General features: G+C 39.9%; 1 protein-coding gene across 3 annotated transcripts in view; it reads left to right on the plus strand.

Annotated features, from left to right (window-relative positions):
• LOC126263010 (EH domain-binding protein 1) overlaps positions 1 to 25,858 on the plus strand; it is a 206,933-nt gene that overhangs the window by 159,308 nt on the left and 21,767 nt on the right. For all 3 annotated transcript variants that reach the window (XM_049959974.1, XM_049959975.1, XM_049959976.1), the window contains 4 exons: positions 4,816 to 5,028; positions 5,115 to 5,235; positions 13,652 to 13,751; positions 14,915 to 14,988. In XM_049959974.1, the coding sequence (XP_049815931.1) occupies positions 4,816 to 5,028; positions 5,115 to 5,235; positions 13,652 to 13,751; positions 14,915 to 14,988 (508 nt within the window). The remainder of the gene's footprint in view (positions 1 to 4,815; positions 5,029 to 5,114; positions 5,236 to 13,651; positions 13,752 to 14,914; positions 14,989 to 25,858) is intronic.

The following is a 25,858-nucleotide window of genomic DNA, read 5'->3' on the forward strand; positions in this document are numbered from 1 at the left end:
CCTCAATTACAATGGGATAGTGGATCATGAGTTCCTGCATTATGGCTGTACGGTCAATAAGGAATAATACCTGGAAGTTGTGCGCCATTTGTATGATCCTGAAGCAGTCTGAAGAAAATGACAAGAGTTGTGGCTAAACTACTTTTTTAAATTGCCTCAATGCTTGCTCATGATTTTTTGGCAATAAACAAAGCAATTATGTTACCTCAGCCACCGTATTTGCTGGACGTGGCCCCCTGCAATGTTTCTGTTCCTGAGGCTAAAAAGTAACCATGAAAAGTAATCATTTTACCACCACTGACGGGATAAAAACAGAATTGCTGAAGGAGCTGAATGCCATAAAGAAAAATGAATTCCTGAAGTGCAACCAAGATTGGAAAAAAGCTCTTACTTTGAAGGGGACAAAGTTGATGAATAAATAAAGATTTTTAAGAAAAGTAAAAATTCCCTGTTCCAGTTTCATCACACCTCATAATTGTTTTATTAACTCTGACATGTAATAGGTGCCCGGATAAATTGTCAGTTTCCAGTGATCCAAAATGGTTCACCATTGCATCAGCTGCTTCTCTGCCTACTGGCTTGACACAACAGTCATAGCCAAATAACACGAAAAGTGATCAGTTGTAAATAAACTGGAAGCAGTCTTGAACACACAAATTTTTTACTGTGGAGACCGGTTTCGATCTTATTATAAAATCATCTTCAGAACAGTCTGTGGCAGTACACCACCAGCCACAAGCAAGAGGGTTGCCATGTGCTGCCGCCTCCAGCAGACAGTTATAATAAGATCAGAATCGGTCACCACATTAAAAACTTTATGCGATGAAGACTGCTTCCAGTTTATTTATAATAATTATAGATTGCTGTTTTCTATAATAAGAACTATGTTCCGTAAAATGATCAGTTGTTGTTAGTATACATTAATTCGTCATCAGTGTCTGTGCAAATGGTCTGAGGATATCCATACCAATCATTTGGAAACGTCTGTTGACCTCCGGTAGTTGCTGTAATACAATTTGCTGAAGGTTGATCTCAGCCATTTATGCAGTGGGTATGCAGTTTTCACATATTGCTTCAGGTCCTACTTGTGCATCCTCCATCAATAATTTTCCACAAAATGATGCCAGTAGGTAGACAACATCCATGCGCTGCTAAGATAATTGTGAGCCTGCCTCAACACTTCATCGCATAAACTTTCTGGCTCATCAGCGCAAACTGGCCTTGCATTCCAGACTGCTGACAGTCTGTAAGTAGTCTAAGCTGTATGCCACTTGTCTGCAGAAATATACTAACACCTGTACTTTGTGACTTAATCCATGAGCATTGCCATGTTATTACCCAGGGCAGTGTACTACTTCAAAATCAGACTCAGTTAGCCAGAAAGACCTTCAGGATATCACTTTCATGACAGGCTCGAGTTGCACTTGGGCTCTGGCCCATGACCATAGACATCTTCTGAACCATGTGTTTTACAATGACATAATTTTGCTGGTACATTGGCTAATATATGTGGATTCTGTTTGCAAAATTTAATGTGAATAAATGTATTAGACTGGTGCACAAGTTTGTAGTGTTTTTGTTTTGCATGTTGGTATTCCAGTTGCTATTGGTTTATGTATCAATTGTCATTTTTTATTTGTACTTCAGTGTTGCTATTTGAGTTAGCGTATTGTTGTATTGTCACTTAGAGATAGTGAAAGGAGCTGTGTATGCTAGAAAAGTGGAGAAATAGGAACATTTCTGAGGTATTCTTCTGTTTGAGTTTAGTAGAGGGGTTACAACTGCCAGAAATATTTGTGCCATGTGTGGGGATAATGCCACTGCACAGAGCACTGCAAGAAAATGGTTTTCTCGTTTTAAGGAGGACTGATTTGACAGTAGTGTGTCTCCATGTTCAGGAAGACTGCCGGGGTTTGATGAAGATCATTTAAACACATTAACCCTCAATGATCGACATCAGTGTACTCAATAACTGGCAGATGTGTTGAACTGTGATCATTCTACCACCATGCAACATTTACATGGGGGACGGTTCAAAAATCAGGAGTATGGATATTGCATGTTCAAAGCCAGTTTAAAAAAGGGGGGGGGGGGGGGGCAGCTTTGCTTGCTGGTCTTCAGTTGGCTCATGAACATCATCAATCATTCTTATCCTGTATCATTCCTTGTAATGAGAAATGACATCTTCATTCTAACATAAGAAAAAGAAAAGAATGGTTTTGCTCATATAAAACAGCAACTCTCCTTACAAAGACATGCGCACATTCAAAAAATGTTAATGTTGTGCATTTGGTGGAACAGTGATGGTGTGGAGTACTGTTGAATTGATTTTCCATGGTGTAAACATCACTGCTGACATTTACTCTTAACAACTGGGAATCTTGCTGATGCAATCTAAAAACAACCATCAGGAAGACTGTGTGAAGTGATACTACTCCACAATAATGCCCACCCACATTCTGCTGGACTGACAAACAGTTACAGGAATTGCGTTGGGAAGTCATCTGATCTTGTGCCCTTGGATTTTCACCTTTTTCCATTCTATATTGAACAGCCTCCAAGGAACTTCCTTCCCAGATGAAAATGCACTTCGACCATGGCTCAGCAAGTTGCCTCAAAACCACGTGATTTCTATCATTGCAGAATCGGGAAGTTACTCCAGCATTGGCAGACTGTTGTAAATAGTGCATGAGAATATATTATTGATGACTAAATTCTATGTTATGTGTATCTGTTGTGTTCATTGAACTTCAGAAAATGCTATGAACTTATGAACCAACTCAGTAGTAGTAAAGACATAATACATTAAAACGTTATGCCTTGAGACTTGAACTCAATCTCAGAAGTGTTAAGTGATGGGGCAGTATTGGCTTCACGGTTGAAGCTGAGGCCGTACTGGACGTTGACATGACTTGCCAATTCGACCAGATGACCTGCCTGACCTAGCAGCCAGTATTTAAATGTACCAAAGTGGGTGTATTGTGATGTGGCCGACACGAATGTTGTGTACACTGCATGTCAGTATGCCTCTCGTTTCGGTAACTCAGTCACGAACCAGCAGGTGGGTGGTGTTGCCTATGTGGGTGTCATGGTGCAATATGCAATGAGCATATTGCCCCAAGCAGTGAGTCTTCTTGCATTAGATTCCTGCCACAGCATTATAAAGATGCGAGTAATATTTCGTGAAGAGAGAACTTATATTTTCATATCTTAGTCTGTGATTCCTGTGCCTAACATTTTGTGTCCAGCTGTATGTGATATCTTGCAGGATTTTCAAATTAGTTAACAAAACTTTATAAAAGCTTCATATTTTTCAAAACAGTTTTTTTTATTTACATAAGTACCAACCTTTGTTGCACTACTGTAAGCAGTGCTTCGGAGTGGAATATACTTTTTCTTATCATTTAACTCTCAGTAGCCATTATCACCAGACTTGATAGTGAGTACTACAAGAGTACAAAGAAGTGTAGTGCATGTCAGATTTAATTAAAAGAACTGATACAAGCTTTAGTGAAATCCAGGAATCTCAACTGGAAGTATGGAAACAGCAACACTGTCATCAAAAATTTTGTCTGTCACTGTGGTTTCACATACCCCCATTCTTATGTGATTAATTGGAGGTACATGTTTGTTTAATTTCTTTTGATATTGTGTGCTTGAATTTCGAATGCAACACTAGAACTTCTAACCCATCAGTCACATCAATTATCCTTTGTGTGATGGTTGCCATATTCTTCTTTCTGTTGATAGATCTGTTCCTTGCTTATTTAAATCTCTTACCTCTTTAGCTACATGACTAAGACTAGCAATTGGTTTCTTAAAATTTGTTACCTGTTCCTCTGAATGAATTTTTTCCTTTGGCTGCTGGCCTACGTGCTTCTCGTGACTGCTGTGTAGCAATAGATATTTTCTTCTCTGATTCTGTTTTTATTCTAGCTTATTTTAGAGTTCCTTGCATTTTTATGCTGTGCCCTAAATTTCCTTAACTTGTGATGCTTTCATTGTCTTCTTCACATATGCTAGATCAATTCATCAGCCAAACCTTAAGTGATGCTAGTTAAATTATCACTTCCATGTTCTTTCCTTGGCAACAACAGACATAATCGGCATACATTAAGCATATTGCAAAACAATAAGTATTACCTTTTTTGCACACAAACCTACACAAGCACCAAAAATAACGCACAGTATTATGTACCCTTTATCCTAAGCTGGAAATCATAAAGTCATCTATAGAGTAGAAGTCATGTTGCTGCTCCATAAAAAAATGCTGAATAGCAAACAGGTATGTAAAAATAATGATCATCTCCTATTGCAGCAGTGATAGAATTGCATGTTTTTTCTAAGTGTATGAATGTTACCTTTTTTAATATACTGGTTGACACACCTTGACACTGCATCCATAAATGACTGTTAGCATTAAACATTTGCTTCTATTTCAGCTTATACCCAAGATTCTTTACACCATTCTCCTTAATTACTTTTTGCAGAATATATTTTTGCTTACTGTCATTTGGGGTTATATTTTGCTGCGCACCCTGCTAAATTGTTCACCTATGCTTTAACAAGTATTAGTAGAAATTTAAGGACAAAATTTTCTCCCAGAGTTAAGTTTTCTATTGATATAGTATTGACAACTTTTCTCTCTGACTGTAATGGACTGTGAAGCACCAGCAGTGTATTTAGTGTAAAAGTTACTGTCCTTTACAATTGTGCCACTTCAAATTTTTTTAACACATTTTCTTTAGTTTAGAAACATTTATTTGAATTACACAGTTTTTACCAACCACATAAATGAATTAATTTTGTCTAAAGGATGAGCAGAATGGTAACATCACGCCATGGAGTCCAACGAAAAGTCCGACAAGTCCTACGAAGGTTTTGGAGACCTCTGATAATAGTCATGTTGCACAAAATATTATGGATGAAGCAAACACTAATAAACCAGCGATATCACCACTTCATTCATTTTCTGCTCTTATGGATAGAATTTCACCAGAAAAGTCTCCAGACGCTCATCAAAGAGGGGTTTGTACTTCCAAATCAAGTGGACATAAATGGTTTTTGTTCCATATTCATACTGTTCTATACTGATTTACAATTTTTATTTCTAGTGTGGAAAGGATGTAAATAACTACATACAAAATGAACTGGAAGCATTAGAACGAGAGCAGAAACAAATAGATAAACAGGCTGCATTGCTTGAAAAAGATCTACGGAAGGTAATGGAAGCAGGTAAGGTTTGTTGAGACCTTTTGCAGCAATTATACACAGAAATAGTTTCAAAAAAACTGAAGAACAACCTATGCAGGTGGTAGAAATAAAATTTAAAAATTTTTGGAATTTGTTTTTTAAACCTACATATTCATTTCATTTTGTTCAACAGGGTGTGTGTGGGTGTTTTTTTTTTTTTTAAAAAAACCATGGCAGTTCTATGTAGTCATCGCATGCTAAGAAGTGATACTTTCAACATGATTAAAGCTTATGATGTAAAGGGTGTTTAACATATGATGCGAACATTGTCTCCATCATTGCAGGGCAACCAATATACCATAAGCAAGCTCTGAGCACCACTTCTGGCCTGTCATTCAGTGTTTAGCAGGTGTCTTATCAGTTTTAGCAGGTTAAGCTAGACAAATTGAGCACTTTTGAAAAGCAAAAGATCTGGACAAAAACGCAAGAAAATTTTGGTTCTATGTAAAATATCTAAGCGGGTCAAAGGCTTCTATCCATTTATTCATCAAGCAATCTGTTGTGGCAATAGAAGACAGCAAAAGGAAAGCCAAAGTTTTAAATTTCACATTTAAGAAATCATTCATGCAAGAGTTTGACTGTTGCACAGACTCCTGTGTGGAGGACATAGTAATAGGCGTCCCCGGTGTAGGGGAAACACTTGAAAGAGTTAAAGACAAACAGGTCACCAGGTCCAGATAGAAATAGAGTTAAGGTTTAAAAAGTACTCTTCACCACTGGCCCCTTAGTTAGTTTGCATTACAAATCTCTCGTCTAGCACAAAGTCCGAAGTGACTGGAAGAAAGAGCAGGTGACTCCTGTTTAAAAGAAGCATAAAAGAACAAACCCACGAAATTACATACCAACATCCTTAAAATTGGTTTGCTGGAGAATTCTTTAACATGTTCTCAGTTCAAATGTATTAAATTTCCTCGAGACAGAAAAGCTTCGGTCCACAAATCAACAGGGGCTTAGAAAGCATCACTCGTTTGAAACTCGGCTTGCCCTTTTCTCACGTGATATCCTGTGAACCGTGGATGAAGGGCAACAGGTGGATGCCATATTCTGAGATTTGTGGGAAGCATTTGACATGTCACTTTCGCTGCAGCCTGTCAACAAAGGTTCCCAGGTATGTGAATGCTGTGAAGACTTACTAAGTAATAGAGCCCAGTGTATTGTCCTGGATGGTGAGCGTTGGTCAGAGACAAGGATATCATCAGGAGTGCCCAGAGAGTGTGATCTGATGGACAGGGTGAGCAGGAAACTGAAACTGTTTGCTGATGGCACTGTGGTAATGGAAAAGTATCTTCATTACATGACTGTATATGGTTCAGGATGGTCTGTACAAAATTTCTGTTTGTTACAATGGATGGCAGCATGCTCTTAATATAGAAAAATGTAAGTTAGTGCGGATGAGTAGAATAAATAATCCCTTAATGTTTGAATACGGTATTGTATGTATGCTGCTTGACATAGTCATGCCAATTAAATATCTAGATGTAACATTGCAAAGTGATAAGAACTGGAAAGAGCATGTAAGGTCAGTAGTAGAGAAGACTTCGGTTTATTGGTAGAATTTTAGGAAAGAGTGGTTCACCTGTAAAGGAGACCCCATATAGGACACTAGCATGACCTGTTCTTGAGTACAACTCTAGTGTTTGGAATCCTGACTAGGTCAGATTAAAGAAAGACATTGAAGCAGTTCAGAGGTGTGCTGCTATATTTGTTACTGTTAGGTTCAATCAACATGCAAGTATTACGAAAACATTTTGTGAGCTCAAATGGGAATCCCAGTAGGGAAGCCATTATCCACTCTGCAAAATGTAATAGAGAAAATTTAGAGAAATGGCTTTAGGGATGACTATAGAAAGATTGTACTGCTGCCAGCATACATTGTAAGAGAAATTAGGTCTCATACGGAGGCATATATGCAGTCATTTTTCCCTCGCTCTATCTGTCAGTGGAACAATAGAGGGAATGACTAGTAGCGGAACAAGGCACTCTCAGCCAAATACCGTATGATGGCTTGCAAAGTGTGTACGTATGTGTAGGAGTAAATCTGTCAAGTTTGATCTTGAACTGATCTTTTTTCAATGAAGCATAGCTTCAGTTACATAAAGTCACAGAACAGTTGACATTGGGTGCGGAAAATCCTCACCAGTTACACATAGTGTCTGCATGTTGTGAAAACAAGAATTTGTATGTAATTAGTCCATCACAAATTATGAGATTGATTTTTTTCCATCAGTCCATGATTTCTGATGAATACATGAACAGTACATTACAGCCTGTGTTCAGAAAACTAACAACTAATGAAAGTACATATGGTTATTTCATTCAAGACAATGCGAGAGTCCTCAAAAATCCATGTCAGTATCATTACATGTTTTTGATAATAGGATACCAAGGCCTCTCATAACTTATGTACTTTTCTCTCTGTTAAAACTGACTAACCACCTGCCACTCTGAGCAATGGGTCTCACAATCGTGCAGTGATCGGGACTTGCCTACAAGAGTATTGGTCCTCATTTAACATCAGAAACAGTGCTTGCATCATACATAAAATACATTTTACATTCAGCTTTATCTGGAATTGTGTACATTGCTGTATCATACCCTGCTGTTACCTGCACGTACACATCTGGAGTGATGTATCTGTCCTAATCTATTTCTTTTCTTAGTCTTTTTCGAATATGTTGCTACTTTACAACAGTAAATGAGGTTGATGGTGCTATGATCACCTGTAACGGGATCATACGTTATTTCAGTAGGTCATGCACAGACTACACTGTTGGTCTCGTTTCGTATGGCACTCATAGATGTGAATCACCAGGTCACCCAGATCTGTGTCCATGTGGCCCTGTGTCTAACATTTACAAATCACTGCTTCTCACACCATTCTGTAACAATAGATAGTTCAGAAAAAGTCTACTGTCATACTTTGGATGCAGCACTTATCAGTTCTTTATTCCCCTCTTAAATAATATTCTGTAATTTCTTAAAACAAAAGAGAAGAAAACTCCACTCCGTCACGACTTCCTAGTTATTTGAGTTTTACAAATACTTTATTTTAAAAATATAATTGCTCATTGTTATTTGGACCTGATTTCAAAGCAGTCAGTACATCCAGATATTTAATGTACAATGGACAGTAAAAAATGAACCTTTGAAGCGATCTGTCACTTTTTTAAAAAAGACTGTGACGGCAATACTTAATGCTGTCAGAAGGTTCTAAGAGGAGCACACTCACTTCCTTGACATGTTATATTCAAAATACTCTGTTGCTCTACTCAGAATGCCATTTACACATTCATTCAACCATTAAATAATAAAACGATGCCAGTCAGTATTTTTCGCAACCTGTCTAAGGCATTTGACTGTGTGAATCACAGTATACTCCTAGATAAACTGGAGTGTTATGAGATTGTTGGTAATGGTTAATGCCATATCTGACCAAAAGAATGCAGAAAGTTTTACTTAGTAATTCAACCAATATAGTCCGGGACATAATTCTGACTGGGGAGGAATCAATCACATATGGGGTTCCCCAAGGCTCAATCTTAGGTCCACTATTGCTTCTCATATATGTAAACGATCTTCCATCTAACATAAAACAACCAGAATCAGTGATGGGATGGCGAGGTGCGGCGACTCGAGCGCACTGAGAATTCCTCGAGCCTCTAGTTCTCAAACAATTCTCGAGAAGCTCACGAGAGACGGCTCGGCGGCATGTGCCACTGCACAGCAGTTTGCTGCGACAACATATGCCACATTGCTGTTGTTTTATGAATTGAATGCCGCCGCTAGACAAACATGCTCGCTGCCCTTGTAACTAGTATGTCTCAGGTTTCATTCGAGTAAAGTTGTTATTCAAATCAATATGGACACTTGAAAACGAACATCATGGTGCTGGCAATACTTTACAGAGGATGGAGATAGCATTACTTGTAACATTTGTTGTAAAAATCTCTGTAATGTAGCAAAATAGACAACGGGCATGATTAGACATCTTTAACTGCACAATTTATCGAGCAATAAAACAGCGACGTCCGTGGGTGCAGAGGCTCATTCTTCCAATAGTGCGAGGCAGACAAAATATCCAGGTACGTGTGGTACAAAAGGTGAATTCCATGCAAAAGTTAGGATAGCGTCCGAAGCTGTCCGCCACGCTTCAAAAACATTGATTTTTTAATCGTACTCTGATAACATACAACATACCCCAAAATCAAACCTATACTATCCTAGCTTTTGCATGATACGATACGTAATTTTATTGGACTAGTTGTCGAGCATAACATATCCCCTTGGAGGAACACTGATCTAAATCTTACGTTTCTCTTCATAGAGGGAAGTAAATGGCAACAACAGCTAGATGAAGCACTAGTGGCCATGATAACAGAGGATTTTCAACTGCTTTCAATCGTTGAGGACACTGGTTTTCAATGTTTTGTTTCACTGGTGGACCCACAATACTCGATACCAAATCGAAAAAAAGTTGCGCCTCATGATTGAGGATGATTGCCATAAACAGAAAGAGGCTGTAAACTTGGCCGTGGATGACTCTACTTGTGTTTCTTTAACGACCGATATTTGGACCTCACTTAATTGTGAGGCATATATTGCTGTAACTGGTCATTTCATTAACACTAATTGGTACCTGAAAGCTTTAGCTCTTGAGACATTCCGTTTCCCGGAAAAGCATACAGTTCTAAATATTAGTGAGGCGTTATATAACGTGATTTCAAAATGGAACATTGAAAACAAAGTTGTAAGCATCACAATCACAGCAGCTGTACAACTTATTCATAGTAGCAACATAGATATGCAACATGTGCCTTGTTTAGCACACACCATCAATTTAGTTGTGAAAAGTTCTTTGAACAGCAACAGTGAGCTCTGCATAATGCGGGAAAAGGCAAGAAAATTTGTTAGCTATTTTAAAACAAGTTGCAATGCTAATGAAAAACTCCATGAGACCCAGGATCTAATGGAAAAAACCTGTTCATAAATTGCTTTAGGAAACCGAAACCCAATGGAACAGTACGTTTTATATGCTACAACGTCTAGTGGAGCAAAAGGAATTCATTGCAGCCTGTTTATCATCTATGTATTCAGGTGTAGAGAACCTCACAGCTGACGAGTGTCGAATTCTGAGCAAATGTTGTATGGGACTATTTGAAATGGTAACAAGTGAAATCTCAACTGAAAACTATACCTCTCTTTCGAAAGCTATTCCAATAATCAGACAGCTAATCCTAACCGTATGCAATGGGAAGTGGGCCACCACGATAGTGCAAGAGCTACAGCAACATCTGCACATCTAGGATTGATAGAAACAAAGTAAATGCCGTTGCCACAGTTCTCGACCCAAGATTCAAAACGTTACCATTTATGAATCCCATTCATTCGAAACATGCCGGTGCAAGCCTAATTGCAGAGTGCACAAACGCGGTAGAGAGCGTACGATCTACTCATTCGGCTGCTAACGACACTAGCCACGAGTACCATTTCGTACAAAACGCCAGTAGTTCCTTATGGGCTTCTTTCGGTGAAGAGGTTTCCAACAAAAATCTAATGAAAAGCGCTAGTGATACCATAGACCTGGAGGTACAACAATATTTGGAAGAACCGTACCTACAAGGCACGGATAATCCTTTACACTACTGGAAAAAAAATGAAAGCAGTTACCCAGGTCTAACTGTCGTGATAAAAAAATATCTTGCAATACTGCAACTTCTGTTCTAAGTGAAAGAATATTTTCAAAACAGGACTACTTATAAACAAACAAAGAAGCAGACTAAAAGGCCACTTGGTTCATAAAATCATATTTCTAAACAAAAATCGAGGGCAGTGCAACAAAGGGATGTAAAAATGCCTTCTGCTGAAAAACTTTTGTTTCCTTTGTTTCTTCAGTAAGTAAACACATGTACGCAGTTTCTGTATATAAAGGGCTATAGCTCTTCTCTTTTACATTTAAGCATGCATGCATACATGCAGAATATACAAGGTAATTTATTTTGTAAGAATAAAGCTTGTGTGTCGTGCGAATTCTGTGCTTTGTTTTAAACAACAGTTCTATGATTTTTGTCTTATGAGACATATACTAATACTTCAGTACACATTAATAGAGGTAGTACAGTTGATATCAATTGTAGAATTTCAAAGTTTTCTGTGCACGTACGTACGACGAGTACGACCGCTGCGGCTCAGTGCTTCATGTACTGAAGGTTTGCGCAATTTCTCAGAGAGCACAGCACTATAAACGTCTCGAGTGTACCTGAGACATTCTTGAGAAATTGCCTTCGCATCGCGCGTTTCTCGAGCGCGATCATAGCCCATCCCTAACCAGAATTAGTTCATTTTGCAGATGACACTAGTATTGTGTTCAGTCAAAGTATATGTATCGAAACAGAAAAAATGGTAAACAATGTTCTTAAAAGTACCATTGACTGGTTTTCTGTGAATAGTCTCACCCTCAGTTTTAAAAAGACAGATTGTATTCAGTTCAGCACCTCCAGGGGTACTACACCAATGATAAGTGAGGAAAAATTGGATAGAGTGGAGACTTCAAAATTCTTAAGTTTCCATATCGATGAGAATTTCAACTGGAGAAAGCTTCATTCTAGAATTCCTAAAAAAAAAAAAAAAAAAAAAAAAAAACCCTCAGTTCAGCCACATTTGCACTTAGGATCATTGCGAATCTTGGGGAGAGACAAATCAGTGAGACAACATGTTCCACAAACTTTCATTCAATAATGCCAAATGGAATAATGTTTTGGGGGGTAACTCAACCGTAAAAAAGAAAGTCTTCATTGTTCAGAAGGATACTGCAAGAACAGAGGGGGTGCTCACTCATGACCGTCTTGCGCACATCTGTTTAAGAAGTTGGACATTCTGACTATTGCTTCACAGTATATTTATTCCCTTGTGAAGTTTGTTGCAAATAGTTCACAACATTTCAAAAGGAACAGTGATGTACATATTTACAATACCAGAAGGAAAACTGGTATCCATTACTCCACATTAAGGTAGCTCTTAGCACAAAAAGGTGTACACAATGCTGCAACAAATTTGTGATCAGTTAGCCAGTGATAAAAAAAGTCTGACACACAGAAAAGCAAAATTTGAAAACAAACTGAGGAAGTTTCTCCACAATTCATTCTATTCTGTAGAAGAATTTCTGTTATTGTGACATGTAAAAGGTAATAGGTAGAAATTAATAAGTCACATGTGTATATCCTTTTAAAAAATTGCAATGTGAATGTAAACTAATTGTGGTTCTTCAGCTTCTCCCAGCGCACTTCATGTCAAAATAGTTCACTTGTGAACTAACAGATGTCAGTGTGCAACTGGCACAATATTTCAGGCAATGACTGCGTGACCAGCACCAGGCTTATATCTCTCCCACCTCTCCCTTTAATCGGCCACTTCATGTGTGGAGTGGCCAATCGGAGGGAGAAGGGAAGGAGATTAAAGTGCGGCGCCAGCCCCCATAAGTCAGTTCATCAGCACACCTGATGATGGCAACATGGTCATTTGCCAAAATATTGTGCCTGTAGGACACTGGAATCTGGCAGCTCATCCATGAACTGTTTGGAATTAACTAATTACTATTTTCATTACTAGTCATGCTAACCTTTTCTTTGAAACGCTGTTTGGTTCATTTAATCTACCCAATACCTTTCCTTTGATTTTGATTATGATTTTCCTCTGTTCACCTGAAACATCTGTATCCTTTCTATACTTCATTTTATTTTTGTCTTCTGAATCTGTTGTGTGAAGTTCAACTGCTTTGACATGGATCAGTTTTCCTCTCACTTTCTTTCCTGAATTTCTCATCTCTCATTGTCTTATGATTGTGTGTTTTGGGAGCTACAAAATTTGTATGAAATAATTGATTCTCTTCTTCTGCATTGTACTGGTGATAAGGCCAATATGTTGATAAAATGTTCCATAGGAGATAATCTCCTAAAGCCTTTATTTGCCGTGTACAAACTACAAAGATTGGAGTCCCCAGGGAGTCTTTTTGTTTCATACATACATGTTGAAATACAATGTGTATCATTTAGTGATGGTATAAATGTAATAAGGAAATGCCTGAAAAAGTGAAAATAAGTTGGGAGTAAAAGAGACCACTCACCAAATAGCAGAAGCGTTATCAACAGGTGCGCGGACACACAAAAGAGAATGAAAACTTTGCTAGCTTTCAGAAGAAATCCTTAAAGAGTTTTCATTCTCTTTTGCATATGTGCCTGTCGACAACTCAATACTTCTGCTGTTCACTGAGTGGTTCCTTTTATTCATAACTTATTTTTGTGTATTTATGTTTGCAATTAATATCTCCATATCATCCTTCTCTGCACTAATAGTTATTCCCTTTTTTATCTGCAGTTGTTACTGTATGTGATGTAAATTGCAGGTAATGACAGGGAAAGAGAAGAAATACTTATGTCTAAATGGTTCACATTAGTCAACAAGAAAAATGCATTGCTAAGGAGACAAATGCAGTTGAATATCCTGTAAGTACACGGTTTAAGTTTAAATGTTTGTGGAGTGATAATAATCTAAAGATCCATATTCATGTAAGACAAGTTTTTCTTTAGATAGTGCACAATGCCAGTGACAGTCTGAATGTCTTAAGTATCAAATCATTGAGAAAAATTATAGTAAATAATGCTCAGACTAAATATAAAAAAAAGGAAAGAGAGTGTGTCAAGCGACATCAGATTGTCACTTACAAGAAACTGTTTCGAAAGGCAAATTCGGTAATGAAAACTAAGAAATTGCAAAGAGACAGAATGGTTGGAACGTACTTACTCTGAAAAGGAAGAAGTGTATTGTTGCCTATAGAGAAATTTAAAAGTAAAAATATTAATCCTAGCTTTCATCTTCCCCCCTCGTCCTCACAACGGATGGTGTCTGAGTAAATTGCTACTTCTTTCTAACCTTCTGCAACTTTTCCTTCTATCCTCCCTTAAGAATGCTCAAATAGTTAAAAAATCTAGGATTAGTGGTTTCACTTTTAAATGTATCTGTCAGCAGTATTCAAATTTTGCCTGCTTAAAGTAAGTACTGGCCAGTCATTCTACACCATTCAAAAACGGATAGATTTACTGGTAGCTCTGTACTATGTAGATATGTTTGATTTAAATTTGTGTTAGATCATTTGCTGTGGTAGCAATCAATTTATCTTTTGTTCATGTGCAAGCATATTTGTGTTACTTTTCAATACTGCTGTTGTTGCCATGTGTAAAGGTGTAGCTCACATTATCACAGAATTTGGTGTTGCAAGTTCTCAATACTGTTAGTGTATGTACATTGAGTTTTCGTGAAGTAGCTCCTAAATGTACTGAGGATTCCAACTCTGACAGAAGTAAAATATTTTCAGTTGGTAGTGTATTTTGAATAATGGTACAATGTGCCGTAATGAATTGTTTGTTGGAAATTATAAATTAATTGTAACTATTAAATGATGTGATGGATAATAGATGTTGGCTTAAGTAACAAATTTTCTATTTTCACATAACCACTCAATCATAGTGACTGTTTCTGGCAATAGGATTGAAATCTGCATAACATGTACTTTTTTTATTTTGCGGAGACATTAAATTCAGTAAATACAATGTACAGCAGCAGTTTTGTTCCAATATTTTACTATTTGAAATATATGCTTTGTTTTCAGTGAGAAAGAGGATGATCTAGAAAGAAGATCTGAGCTGTTAAACAGAGAACTTCGCAGTATATTGGCGATTGAAGGTAAGTTTGTAAGGATGAGCAGCGACAATAGCAGCTGCTGTTGCCGCTGCTTCTAAAATGCAAGGTTCCATATTGTAATCACTAAATTGACATTAACATTGAAATAAACAACTGGGAATAAGATACATATAACATAGGGCCTCTATCTTTTATTTTAAACACAGTCATCTCTAAATTACAAAAATTATTTTGTTTACTTAATCTTTTTGAAACTGGAAAGTAACACCAAACTGTAGAATGCTCTGCACAATGTATCCATAACCTTTAAATTTATTTATAGCGGGATGTACTTTCAAGTGGAAAAATTACAGTGCTGATTGAAATGTTGTCACAATGAGATTTGAAAAACCTTAGTCCCAAAGTATCTATCACTAGGAGTTAGATAAGATAAAAGTGGTTTGTGTTTAATTAAATGTTGAGAAGCCAAGGATCTGTCTGTTAAAGATCAAATTTAGCAGAAATTCAGTTGCTTGATACTTTCACTCTTTGAATGTAAAGCCCATATGTGATATAATCTACAGAACTTAAAGCAAATGTTATTGAGATTCACTTGCATCATCTACTCCAAATTACTGATCAAGATGTTAAAGGCTCAGAAAGGGGCATAATCTATAATAAGAAGTCCGTGATGCTTCATTGAAGAAATGAAGATGAAGCAATTGTCAAAATGGACCAGAACACACTAACGAGAAGAAATCAGAAGTAATGCTCAGGTGGTTGTATATAAACATAGCCACAGTGATCTACTGGATAAATTATGTGACTTTCATAATTGATTGGTTCCTTATCTCAGGAATCAATGCCTTTGATTTTGTTTAATTATTCTAACTAGAGTCCACCTATGAGTGTTCAGAGATCCATTTCATGTAGGATGTGAATCAACCACCTGCACAGGCTGCCCAAATGCACTGTTACCTCATAATAGGTCCATTCTCGTGGCCCTCTCAGTGGGCTGTTGACCTTTCCTGAGGACACTTCATCAAAATTAATTTCTTAGTTAAAATATATACATATGTAAACATAACGATAACAAAATTTAGTTTAGCACAATACACTGACCCTTTCCAAATATTTACGTACAGTTAGATGCATACAGCCTGGCCTGTGTAAGGTGTCACTCCACAGTGTAAACTATTTCATCTGACGCAGTACTAATAGTTGTAAATGGAAAGGCAATTGTAAAAGAGCAAAGGCTGCAGTCTCATCCAAGCTGACATTACCCAAAGGAAAGATACTTATGCATTAAACTCCCAAAGTCTCTTGCAAAAAAGATGTAATATTCAATATCTCCTCATTAACGACTTCTGCATAAAAAATGAAAACTACAGATAAAAGTAGGAGACATTAAGAAAACAGTGTTAAACTTACAGACTTTCACACACAGCCTATTGTTGTAACACTTATTTCACTGTTAAGTTGATGCATTGTCTAACCAACATAGGTTCCTTATCTGAAATTCGTCAATGGACTGACTGTCTTGTGACCAAAAATTGGCCCCTTATATATCCTCGCAATAATAGGTGCTGAAACTACACATTGTTTGAAGTTTAATTTTCAGAAATTACGGTTAAAACTTAACTCATTAAATTAACTGACCACTTCGAAAAATTGGTTCTTTTTAACAGTTTCTTCTACTATGAGGGTTAAACTGAATTATTTGCTAACATGTTTTCAAATAGAGCCAAATAAATACTTTAAGATTACTAGCAGTTCGTCTTCCAAATGCTTATAATTAGTGCAAAATTTATATTTATTTATGTCAACAAGAGAATTTAAGTTATGAAATAATTACTGATTTCCCCCTATAGTGGAAGATACTAACTAGGAATAGTCAAAATAGATTAGAAAATCAATTACATACATAAAACTAACCACAAAATTAGATCTGGTAATATATTCTTTAAAACTTTATAGTTACGTGAACTGGCCATACAAAAATCCCCATACAAAATAATTACACACAGTGTATTGTTCTACAATATCACAAAATATCCACACGTTATACTTTTAACAAAAATTATGCATCTTCATCATAAGTGATGTCGTTTTTTGTTAAGCAGAGATTACATTTTAAAATACATATCACTTTGTACAAGTCCTGTCTTGCTAAACAAAATAAATACTAATGGGTTGCAAGAGACAGAAAATTTCATTTCCTCATGTTTAGTATTTTTCACAAACACTTTCACACTTTTAATGAGCTTTTACACACTTGCTCACCAAATTGTCCATGCCTCAACAGGTCCGAGTGGCAATTAGCAAGGAAGTGAACTATGATCAGTCTCCTTGGGCTTGGCTCTTCTCCGCCACAGTACATGGAAAAAATTAGACAAAATACCCTACTTTAGTACATTTACTTTTACTTCTAACTAAGTCCAACAAAAAAATTGTTTAACACTAATGGCAGATGATAGTCATTACATCATAAATAAATACATTACATAGTTTCCATGATATTACAATAATTAGCACTAATATTGACTATAGTACAAAAGGTGTGGACTAGAAGAAATTTTTAATCAAGTGCACATTACACTAAAAAACATTACTTTAAGTCATAACAGTGTGAAACTGGTTAAACTTAAAAGATTTGGGTCTCTTTCCCCCCCCCCCCTTTTTTTTTCAAAATAGCAAAAACTCAAGATGTGCAGTAGCATAGATTTACTAATCACTACGTTATGAAAAAAAGTGTTTCAACACCAAGTCACCATTACGTAACTTAATTGCTACTCAGATCAAAATTAAGGGGATGAAATGTGTACCAAATCATAGCCCCACTTATCTATTCAACTCTGAGCACTACTCTCATTCAATCAGAAAATTAAATCCTCACAAAATGTTACCAAATAGTTACCTGTCAGAATATACACAGCAGCCTTAGCACCACAGTTATCAGTTAATCAGCAAAATTATTGTTCTTTGTTCCAGTATTACCACTTTAAGTTCATAGTTCCTTAGAACACAAAAAGTTTTCAGATATCATAAAGGTCGAATGATGCAGAATTATATTATTTGTACCTCGCAAAAGCATTGCTGTTTCTGTTAAACTCTTATTCCCAGCTGCAGTGTCATGAATCGCACAATATACCCAGTATCCAGTCTTGCCTAGTTCACAATTAGATCATCATTACAGTTACACCACATTTGTTTGCATACAGTTATCTTTTGCACTAATCATGTTTGTCTGCACCATAATTTCACTTACATTTCTCACTTAGTTAACTAATGGAGTGTGTTCTCAAAAAATATCCCTACTGCAGAGACAGTAACATTATTCATTTTTTATTCTTTCATTATTGTTTCATTACCTAATAAATAAATACCTGCAGTGCTTATCTAATGCAAAACAGATCCTTATGCTAAGGCAAACTTAAGTCTCATTACTCATCAGACAAAATTATCACTTAGAAAACCTATTATTTCACTGTACTCCATCGCATTGCTTGAGATTCTGGCCTAAAGGCCATACAAAACTTGCTTATTAGGCAAGGTTGTACCATGACACACTTCTATAAGTAAATAGTTCTCAGTGTACTGATTCCACTAAACATGAACACTTCTATTTTACCACAATTAATGTTAAGATGTTGTATCCGAGATGGTTTATATTGCATATTGCCTCTGTTGCTGCACCAAATCACACTAATTTCACAAATGAGCTGATTACTTCAGATTTCCCTCGTCCGCCCATCCCGATTTAGGTTTTCCGTGATTTCCCTAAATCGCTCCAGGCAAATGCTGGGATGGTTTCTTTGAATGGGTACGGCTGACTTCCTTCCCCGTCCTTCCCTAATCCGAAGAGAACGATGACGTTGCTGTTTGGTCTCTTCCCCCAAACCATCCAATCCAATCCTACTTCTGATACACTGGAGAAACTTTTTCTAACACTTTTCTATACTAAATAATCCTGCTGCACAAACTTACCTGAAAGTCAAAGATAGAATGGTTCTGATTTACTTATGAACTACAGACAGGATAGGAGAAGAGTTTGAGTGCCTCAGGAAACATGAAAAATGAGACAGACAGCTGGGGTAAGTGTTATCGCCACATAATGAATCCAACACAGAATGTTGAACCCCCTGCTCGATATTTGCACATGAAAATAAGTCTCAAATATCAAATCAATGCTGAGATTTTGAATCACCAACAAATTGCATTCCAACAGCTGTCCTGCCAATTCCACAGTTAATAGTATCTTTTGTTTCACACTCTTTGATAGCTTACCAGCAGCACCAATAATTTTTATTCCAGAAACAGGCATCACCACTATAACCTCTGTGTTATTAATAGATTCAAAAAATGCCTCTGAAATGTTATTCAAATCACCACCACTGTCCAATAAACACTTATCATCTGTGCCTTGTACACTTGCTGTTATTACAGGGTGACACACTTCCATTTTGCTTACCATGTGAATTTTTTACAACAAATCCTCATTAGTCTTTCCCTTTAAAAACTATCACCCTGCTTATCAAAATGATTATCAAACACACTGTCACTTTCTCTGTGCTTCAGATTTTGTACCTGTTCCACCTTTTTCTCTTATTTTAGCCAATTTTGAATCTACATTTTCGTTTACTTTTACAGGTTTTTCCTCTACAACTACTGCACACTTGATTTGTACCTTAGTTTCTGAACCATTTTTAATGTGATCAATTTAGTTCTCAGCACAAAATTTCTCAGAAGGCATGACTTCATCTTTACACTGTTTTTCAGAAGCCTCCACCTTCCTACTATTGTCATCACAAAGTTTCTGTCTCTCTTCTACACTTTTACTGATGATGAGGTCCCATACTCAGAGGAGTGTAGGGGATGATGCGGGAGACCTACACCACTGACTAGGCAAAGTCCTAGCAGAGGTGGTTTGCCATTGCCTTCCTCAGACTGTAATGAGGATGGATGATGATGATGTGATGATGATGATGATGATGATGATGATGATAACACAACACCCAGTCATCTCGAGGCAGGGAAAATCCCTGACTCTGCCGGGAATCGAACCCGGGACCCCTTGCACAGGAAGCGAGAACGCTACCGCGAGACCACGTTCCTTACAGCTTAATATTGACTTCTAACCATGGTACAGCTTGACAATTTTCACAGTAATAAATCATTGCATTGCCAGATGTGGAAGAAATTGCAAAATTACAAGGAAAAATCCATGGCTGACAAGGACTAAACCCCGTACCTTTGAGTTTACTCTGTTAAACTTAGCCATACAGTGTCGTCATATAATTGAAAAATTTTACAACTTCAGCCCTCTATTTAAGCTGTTGTTACATATTCTTTATACTGAATACAGTTGTTTACTACTTCTTTAAAATGTGTTTTGAACTAATTTGATAATAAACAGCTTTATTGTCTCACATCCATGACACTCTTAATACTCCTCTTATTTCTTACACAACTTTCACAAATTATTTGATACCTGATTCAGTTTGCCCAGAAACCTTTTTTCCCAGTCTATGTCAAATGCATTTTCTGAGTACACAAATATTATGCTTTCTGCCTAGTCTTCCTCAAGATATCTTAAACAGCTATTAATTAATGTAGAGTAATGAAATTACAGGTATATATTTGTCTCAGTAACATTTTTTGAGTAATTAACATTTGCAAGATCACAGGTAAACATGAGATAAGTAATTGCGAATGTGAAATGCTGGTACATTAATAACATGCAACCACCAGAATGTTGTACGCAAACATGCAAATGTGCGTGCATTTTGTTGTACAGGTGCCAGATGTCAGTTCGTAGGATGGAGTTCCATAGCTGTTGCCCTTGGCCAGTCAGTACAGGTACGGTTAATGCCGGTTGTGGAAGACATTGGAATTGTCATTTGATGATATCCCACGTGTGCTCGATTGCAGAAAGGTCTGGTGATCGACCAGGCCAAGGGCAACATGTCAACTCTCTGTAGAGCCCCCCCCCCCCCCCCTGCGGGTCCGGGGGTTAGAATAGGCCCAAGGTATTCCTGCCTGTCGTAAGAAGGGACTAAAAGGAGTCCCTCTCCCTCAAGGGGGTAGATTGCGCCTGCGTCCGGAGACGGATGGTTCCACGACTTCTATTTGTGGTCATTTTGGTTTTTCACTTATTCTTGTTTCTTCCTTCCTTTGTTTGGTTCCTTTCTTTGTCCTTCTCCCTCTCACTGTCTTCCTTACTTTTCCCCTTGCCTTCTTCCCCTTGCCTTCTTTTCCACCATCTGGTCTCCGCCTCTGCGTTTGATACAGTCTGTCCTTTCTCTCCCTATCTCCCTTCTTTTTTCCTCTTGTTCTTTCCTCCCTGTGCGTGCCTGAAGGCCAACCCACGCATTCGCACGTGTAGCCGGTGACGGGGTAACGCGTAATTCCCCACCCTGGATAGACAAGTAAGGCACGCACGTACCCCCTGGTAAAGGCCAGGACCGGGGAGGGGTGATTGCCTGAGCTGACACCTTCCGACCATGCTGATTGGTCCCTCCGTCCGTTTCTCGAGAGGTGTGACCTGAGGTGTAAACATTCACCTAAGGCGGGAGTGCCCTCCGAGAGGGTCCCCACAAGGAAGGAGCGCGCCATTGGAGACGCTGGCAATCATGGGGATTCCTCCACAATGGATTTCTCTTCTTCTTCTTCTCTCTCGACTTCTGCCCAAAAACGGAAACTTGACCAGACACCAGTGACAAAAGTACTACTGCCTGTCCCAAAGTTCCTCGTAGTTTCTCGATCTGTGGACGGAAAGGATTTTTCATCTGTCAACCCTTTCGTTATCCAGAAGGGCGTAGATCTGTCAAGTGTTGTACCAGGATGCGTAACGGTACCTTTTTACTGGAAACTGAGAGCGCCTTTCAGGCACAAAAACTGCTTCGGGCCACACTCCTGTACACGTTCCCTGTCCGGGTGGAGGCTCACCGCACTTTGAATTCGTCGCGTGGTGTGGTATATACTAGATCACTCGACGGATTGACTGATGATGAGATTCAGTCTTTCCTCGCTGAGCAGGGCGTGATGGCTGTCCATAGGGTCATAAAAAAGGTCAACAATGACCTTGTACCGACCCGGGCACTTTTCTTGAGCTTTGATAGTGTTCAGCTGCCGTTACGAACAGTGGGCTACGAGTTTATTTCTGTTCGCCCCTATGTCCCGACACCTACGCGCTGCTACCAGTGTCAGCGTTTTAATCACACTCGCCAGTCTTGTTCTAATGCGGCTAAATATATCACTTGTGGCAGGGATGCACATGAGGGTGACTGCCCACCTCCGTCTCCTCGTTGTGTGAACTGTCAGGGTGACCATGCTGCGTCCTCCCGCAACTATCCCATCTACAAGAAAGAACAATGTATACAGGCGCGTTTCTTCTCCTGCGCCACCCAGCGGTTGCCGCCCCAGGCCGTCATCTGTTTCGCCTGGCCGCACCGCTGGTAGCCGAACATCTGGCCGTTCACCAGCGGAGAAAGCTCCCCCTCCCGGCCATCTTAACAAGATGGTCGATGGACCTATAGAACCAATGGACGATGACTGTCCGCCTACTGATAGCGGCGGCAGTGCTCGCTCGAAGCCAGGCCCTCAGCGGCCTTCGAGGTGACCCCTTCTTGCTTCTCCTTTTTCTTTTTCTTCTCCTGATGGCACTTCTTCATTGGAATATTCGCGGCATTCACTCCAACCGAGAGGACTTAAAGTTGCTGCTACGCTTGCACTGCCCGCTCGTCGTAGCCCTCCAGGAAACGAAGCTACGCCCATGCGATCAAATTGACTTGGCACACTATGCCTCTGTGCGTTTTGACCTACCCCCTGTGGCAGGTATTCCGGCTCATAGAGGGGTTACGTTGCTGGTCTGGGATGATATTTACTACGATCCCATCACATTGCACACCGACCTGCAGGCAGTTGCCGTCCAAATTACTCTCCCCACTTTTACATTTTCCATTTGTACCGTTTACACTCCATCGTCATCTCCCGTTAACAGGGCAGACATGATGCAAATTATTGCTCAGCTACCTGCACCATTTTTGTTAACTGAAGACTTCTATGACCACCATCCCTTTTGGGGCTCTCCAGCATCCTGCTTGAGGGGCTCCCTGTTAGCAGACCTTTTCAACCAACTCAATCTTGTCTGCCTCAATACTGGCGCCCCTACTTTTCTTTCGGACACATCTCACACCTATTCCCATTTAGACCTCTGTATATGTACTACCCAACTTGCACACTGGTTTGAGTGGTGTGCACTTTCTGATACGTATTCGAGCGACCACTTCCCGTGTGTTATCAATCTCCTGCATCACACCCCCTCTCCGTGCTCAACTAGTTGGAACGTCTCCAAAGCAGACTGGGGGCTCTTCTCTTCCAGGGCGACCTTTCAGGATCAAACCTTCGCAAGCTGTGATAGTCAGGTCGCACACCTCATGGAAGTCTTTCTAACTGCTGCTGAATATTCCATCCCTCACACTACTTCTTCTCCACGTCGTGTACCGGTCCCCTGGTGGACCGCAGCATGTAGAGACGCTTTACGTGCTCGTCGACATGCTTTACGCACCTTTAAACGCCACCCTATGGTGGCGAATTGTATCAATTATAAATGATTACGTGCGCAGTGTCGTCGTGTTATTAAAGAAAGCAAGAAAGCCAGCTGGGCTGCTTTCACAAGCACCTTCAACAGTTTTACTCCTCCTTCTGTTGTCTGGGGTAGCCTGTGCCGGCTATCTGGCACTAAGGTCCACTCACCAGTTTCTGGCTAGCAGGTCGCGAATGACGTCCTTGTGGCCCCTGAGGATGTCTCCAATGCCTTGGGCCGCTTTTTCGCAGAGGTTTTGAGCTCCGCTCATTACCACCCTGTCTTCCTCCCCTGAAAACAGGCAGAGGAGGCTAGGCCACCTAACTTCCGCTCCTCGAATCGTGAAAGTTATAATGCCCCATTCACTATGCGGGAACTCGAAAATGCACTTGCCCGGTCACGGTCCTCCACTCCAGGGCCTTATTCTAGTCATATTCAGATGCTGAAGAAACTTTCTCCTGCGGGTAAAGGTTTTCTTCTTCGTACTTACAGTCGCATCTGGATTGAGGGTCATGTTCCCACATGCTGGCGCGAGGCTATTTTTGTCCCGATTCTTAAGCCGGGGAAGGACGAGCACTTGCCTTCTAGTTATTGACCCATCTCGCTTACCAGCTGTGTCTCTAAGGTGATGGAGCGAATGGTTAACTCTCGTTTGGTTTGGCTGCTCGAATCTCGACGCCTACTTACCAGTGTACAATGTGAATTTCGTAGGCACCGCTCTGCTGTTGACCATCTGGTTACCTTGTCGACCTTCATTATGAATAACTTCTTGCGGAAGCGCCCGACCGCGGCTGTGTTCTTTGACTTGGAGAAGGCTTACGACACCTGTTGGAGGGCGGGCATTCTCCGCACCATGCATACATGGGGCTTTCGCAGTCGCCTCCCTCTTTTTATTTGTGCCTTTTTAATGGATCGACAGTTGGGGATACATGTGGGTTCTGACCTGTCCGACGCCTTCCGCCAGGAGAATGGGGTGCCACAGGGCTCAGTTTTGAGCGTCACTCTCTTCGCCATAGCGATCAGTCAATAATGGTTTGCCTCCCAGCCAATGTATCAGTCTCCCTTTTCGTGGACGATTTTACCATCTATTGCAGCGCGCAGCATACATGTTTCCTGGAGCGCTGTCTTCAGCGTTGTCTTGACCGTCTTTACTCCTGGAGTGTTGCCAATGGCTTCCGTTTTTCTGCCGAGAAGACGGTCTGTATTAACTTCTGGCGCTACAAAGAGTTTCTCCCACCGTCCTTACGACTCTGTCCCGTTGCTCTCCCATTCGTGGAGACAACAAAATTTTTAGGTCTTACATTTGACAGGAAACTTAGCTGGTCTCCACATGTGTCATATTTGGCTGCCTGTTGTACCCGTTCTCTAAATGTCCTCAGTGTTATGTCGTGGGGAGCAGATCGAACCATCCTACTTCGCCTATATCGATCGATCGTCCGCTCCAAGCTGCATTATGGGAGCTTTGTATACCCCTCTGCACGGCGTCCATCTTACGCCGCCTTAACTCCATTCAACATCGGTGTTTACGTCTTGCGATCGGAGCGTTTTATACTAGTCCTGTCGAGAGTTTTCATGCCGAAGCCGGTGAATTGCCTCTAACCTACCAGCGCGATACACTGCTTTGTCGTTATGCCTGCCGGCTGTTGTCAATGCCCGACCACCCGTCTTATCGTTCCTTTTTTGACGACTCTCTCGACCATCGATACGGGATGTATGTCTCTGCCCTGCTACCCCCTGGAGTCCGCTTTCATCACCTCCTTCAGCACCTTGATTTTTCACTGCCTGCAACCTTTCGAGTGGGCAAGAGCCAAACGCCACCTGGGCTCCAGGCTCAGGTTCACGTTCACCTTGACCTCAGCTCGCTCCCAAAGGAGGTTACCCCCGGTTCGGTATACCGCTCCCGTTTTGTCGAACTTTGTTCGAAGTTCATTAATATGACCTTTATTTATACAGATGGCTCTAAGACCAGTGACGGTATCGGGTGTTCTTTTATTGTCGGGGCACACAGTTTCAAATACCGGCTCCATGGCCATTGTTCGGTCTTCACAGCTGAGCTATTTGCCCTCTACCAGGCTGTTCTTTACATCTGCCACCACCGACATTCTGCTTATGTCATCTGCTCTGATTCCTTGAGCGCCATCCAGAGCCCCAGTGATCCGTATCCGGTTCACCCTTTCGTGCACCGGATCCAACGCTCTCTTTAGCAGATGGTGGACGACTGTTCTCCTGTTACCTTTATGTGGGTTCCTGGCCATGTCGGTATCCCTGGGAACAAAGCTGCGGATGCCGCGGCCAAGGCTGCGGTCCTCCAGCCTTGGACAGCTTCTTGTTGTGTCCCTTCATCAG

Source organism: Schistocerca nitens, chromosome 6 (assembly GCF_023898315.1).
Source record: "Schistocerca nitens isolate TAMUIC-IGC-003100 chromosome 6, iqSchNite1.1, whole genome shotgun sequence".
Classification (NCBI taxonomy): Eukaryota; Metazoa; Arthropoda; class Insecta; order Orthoptera; family Acrididae; genus Schistocerca; species Schistocerca nitens.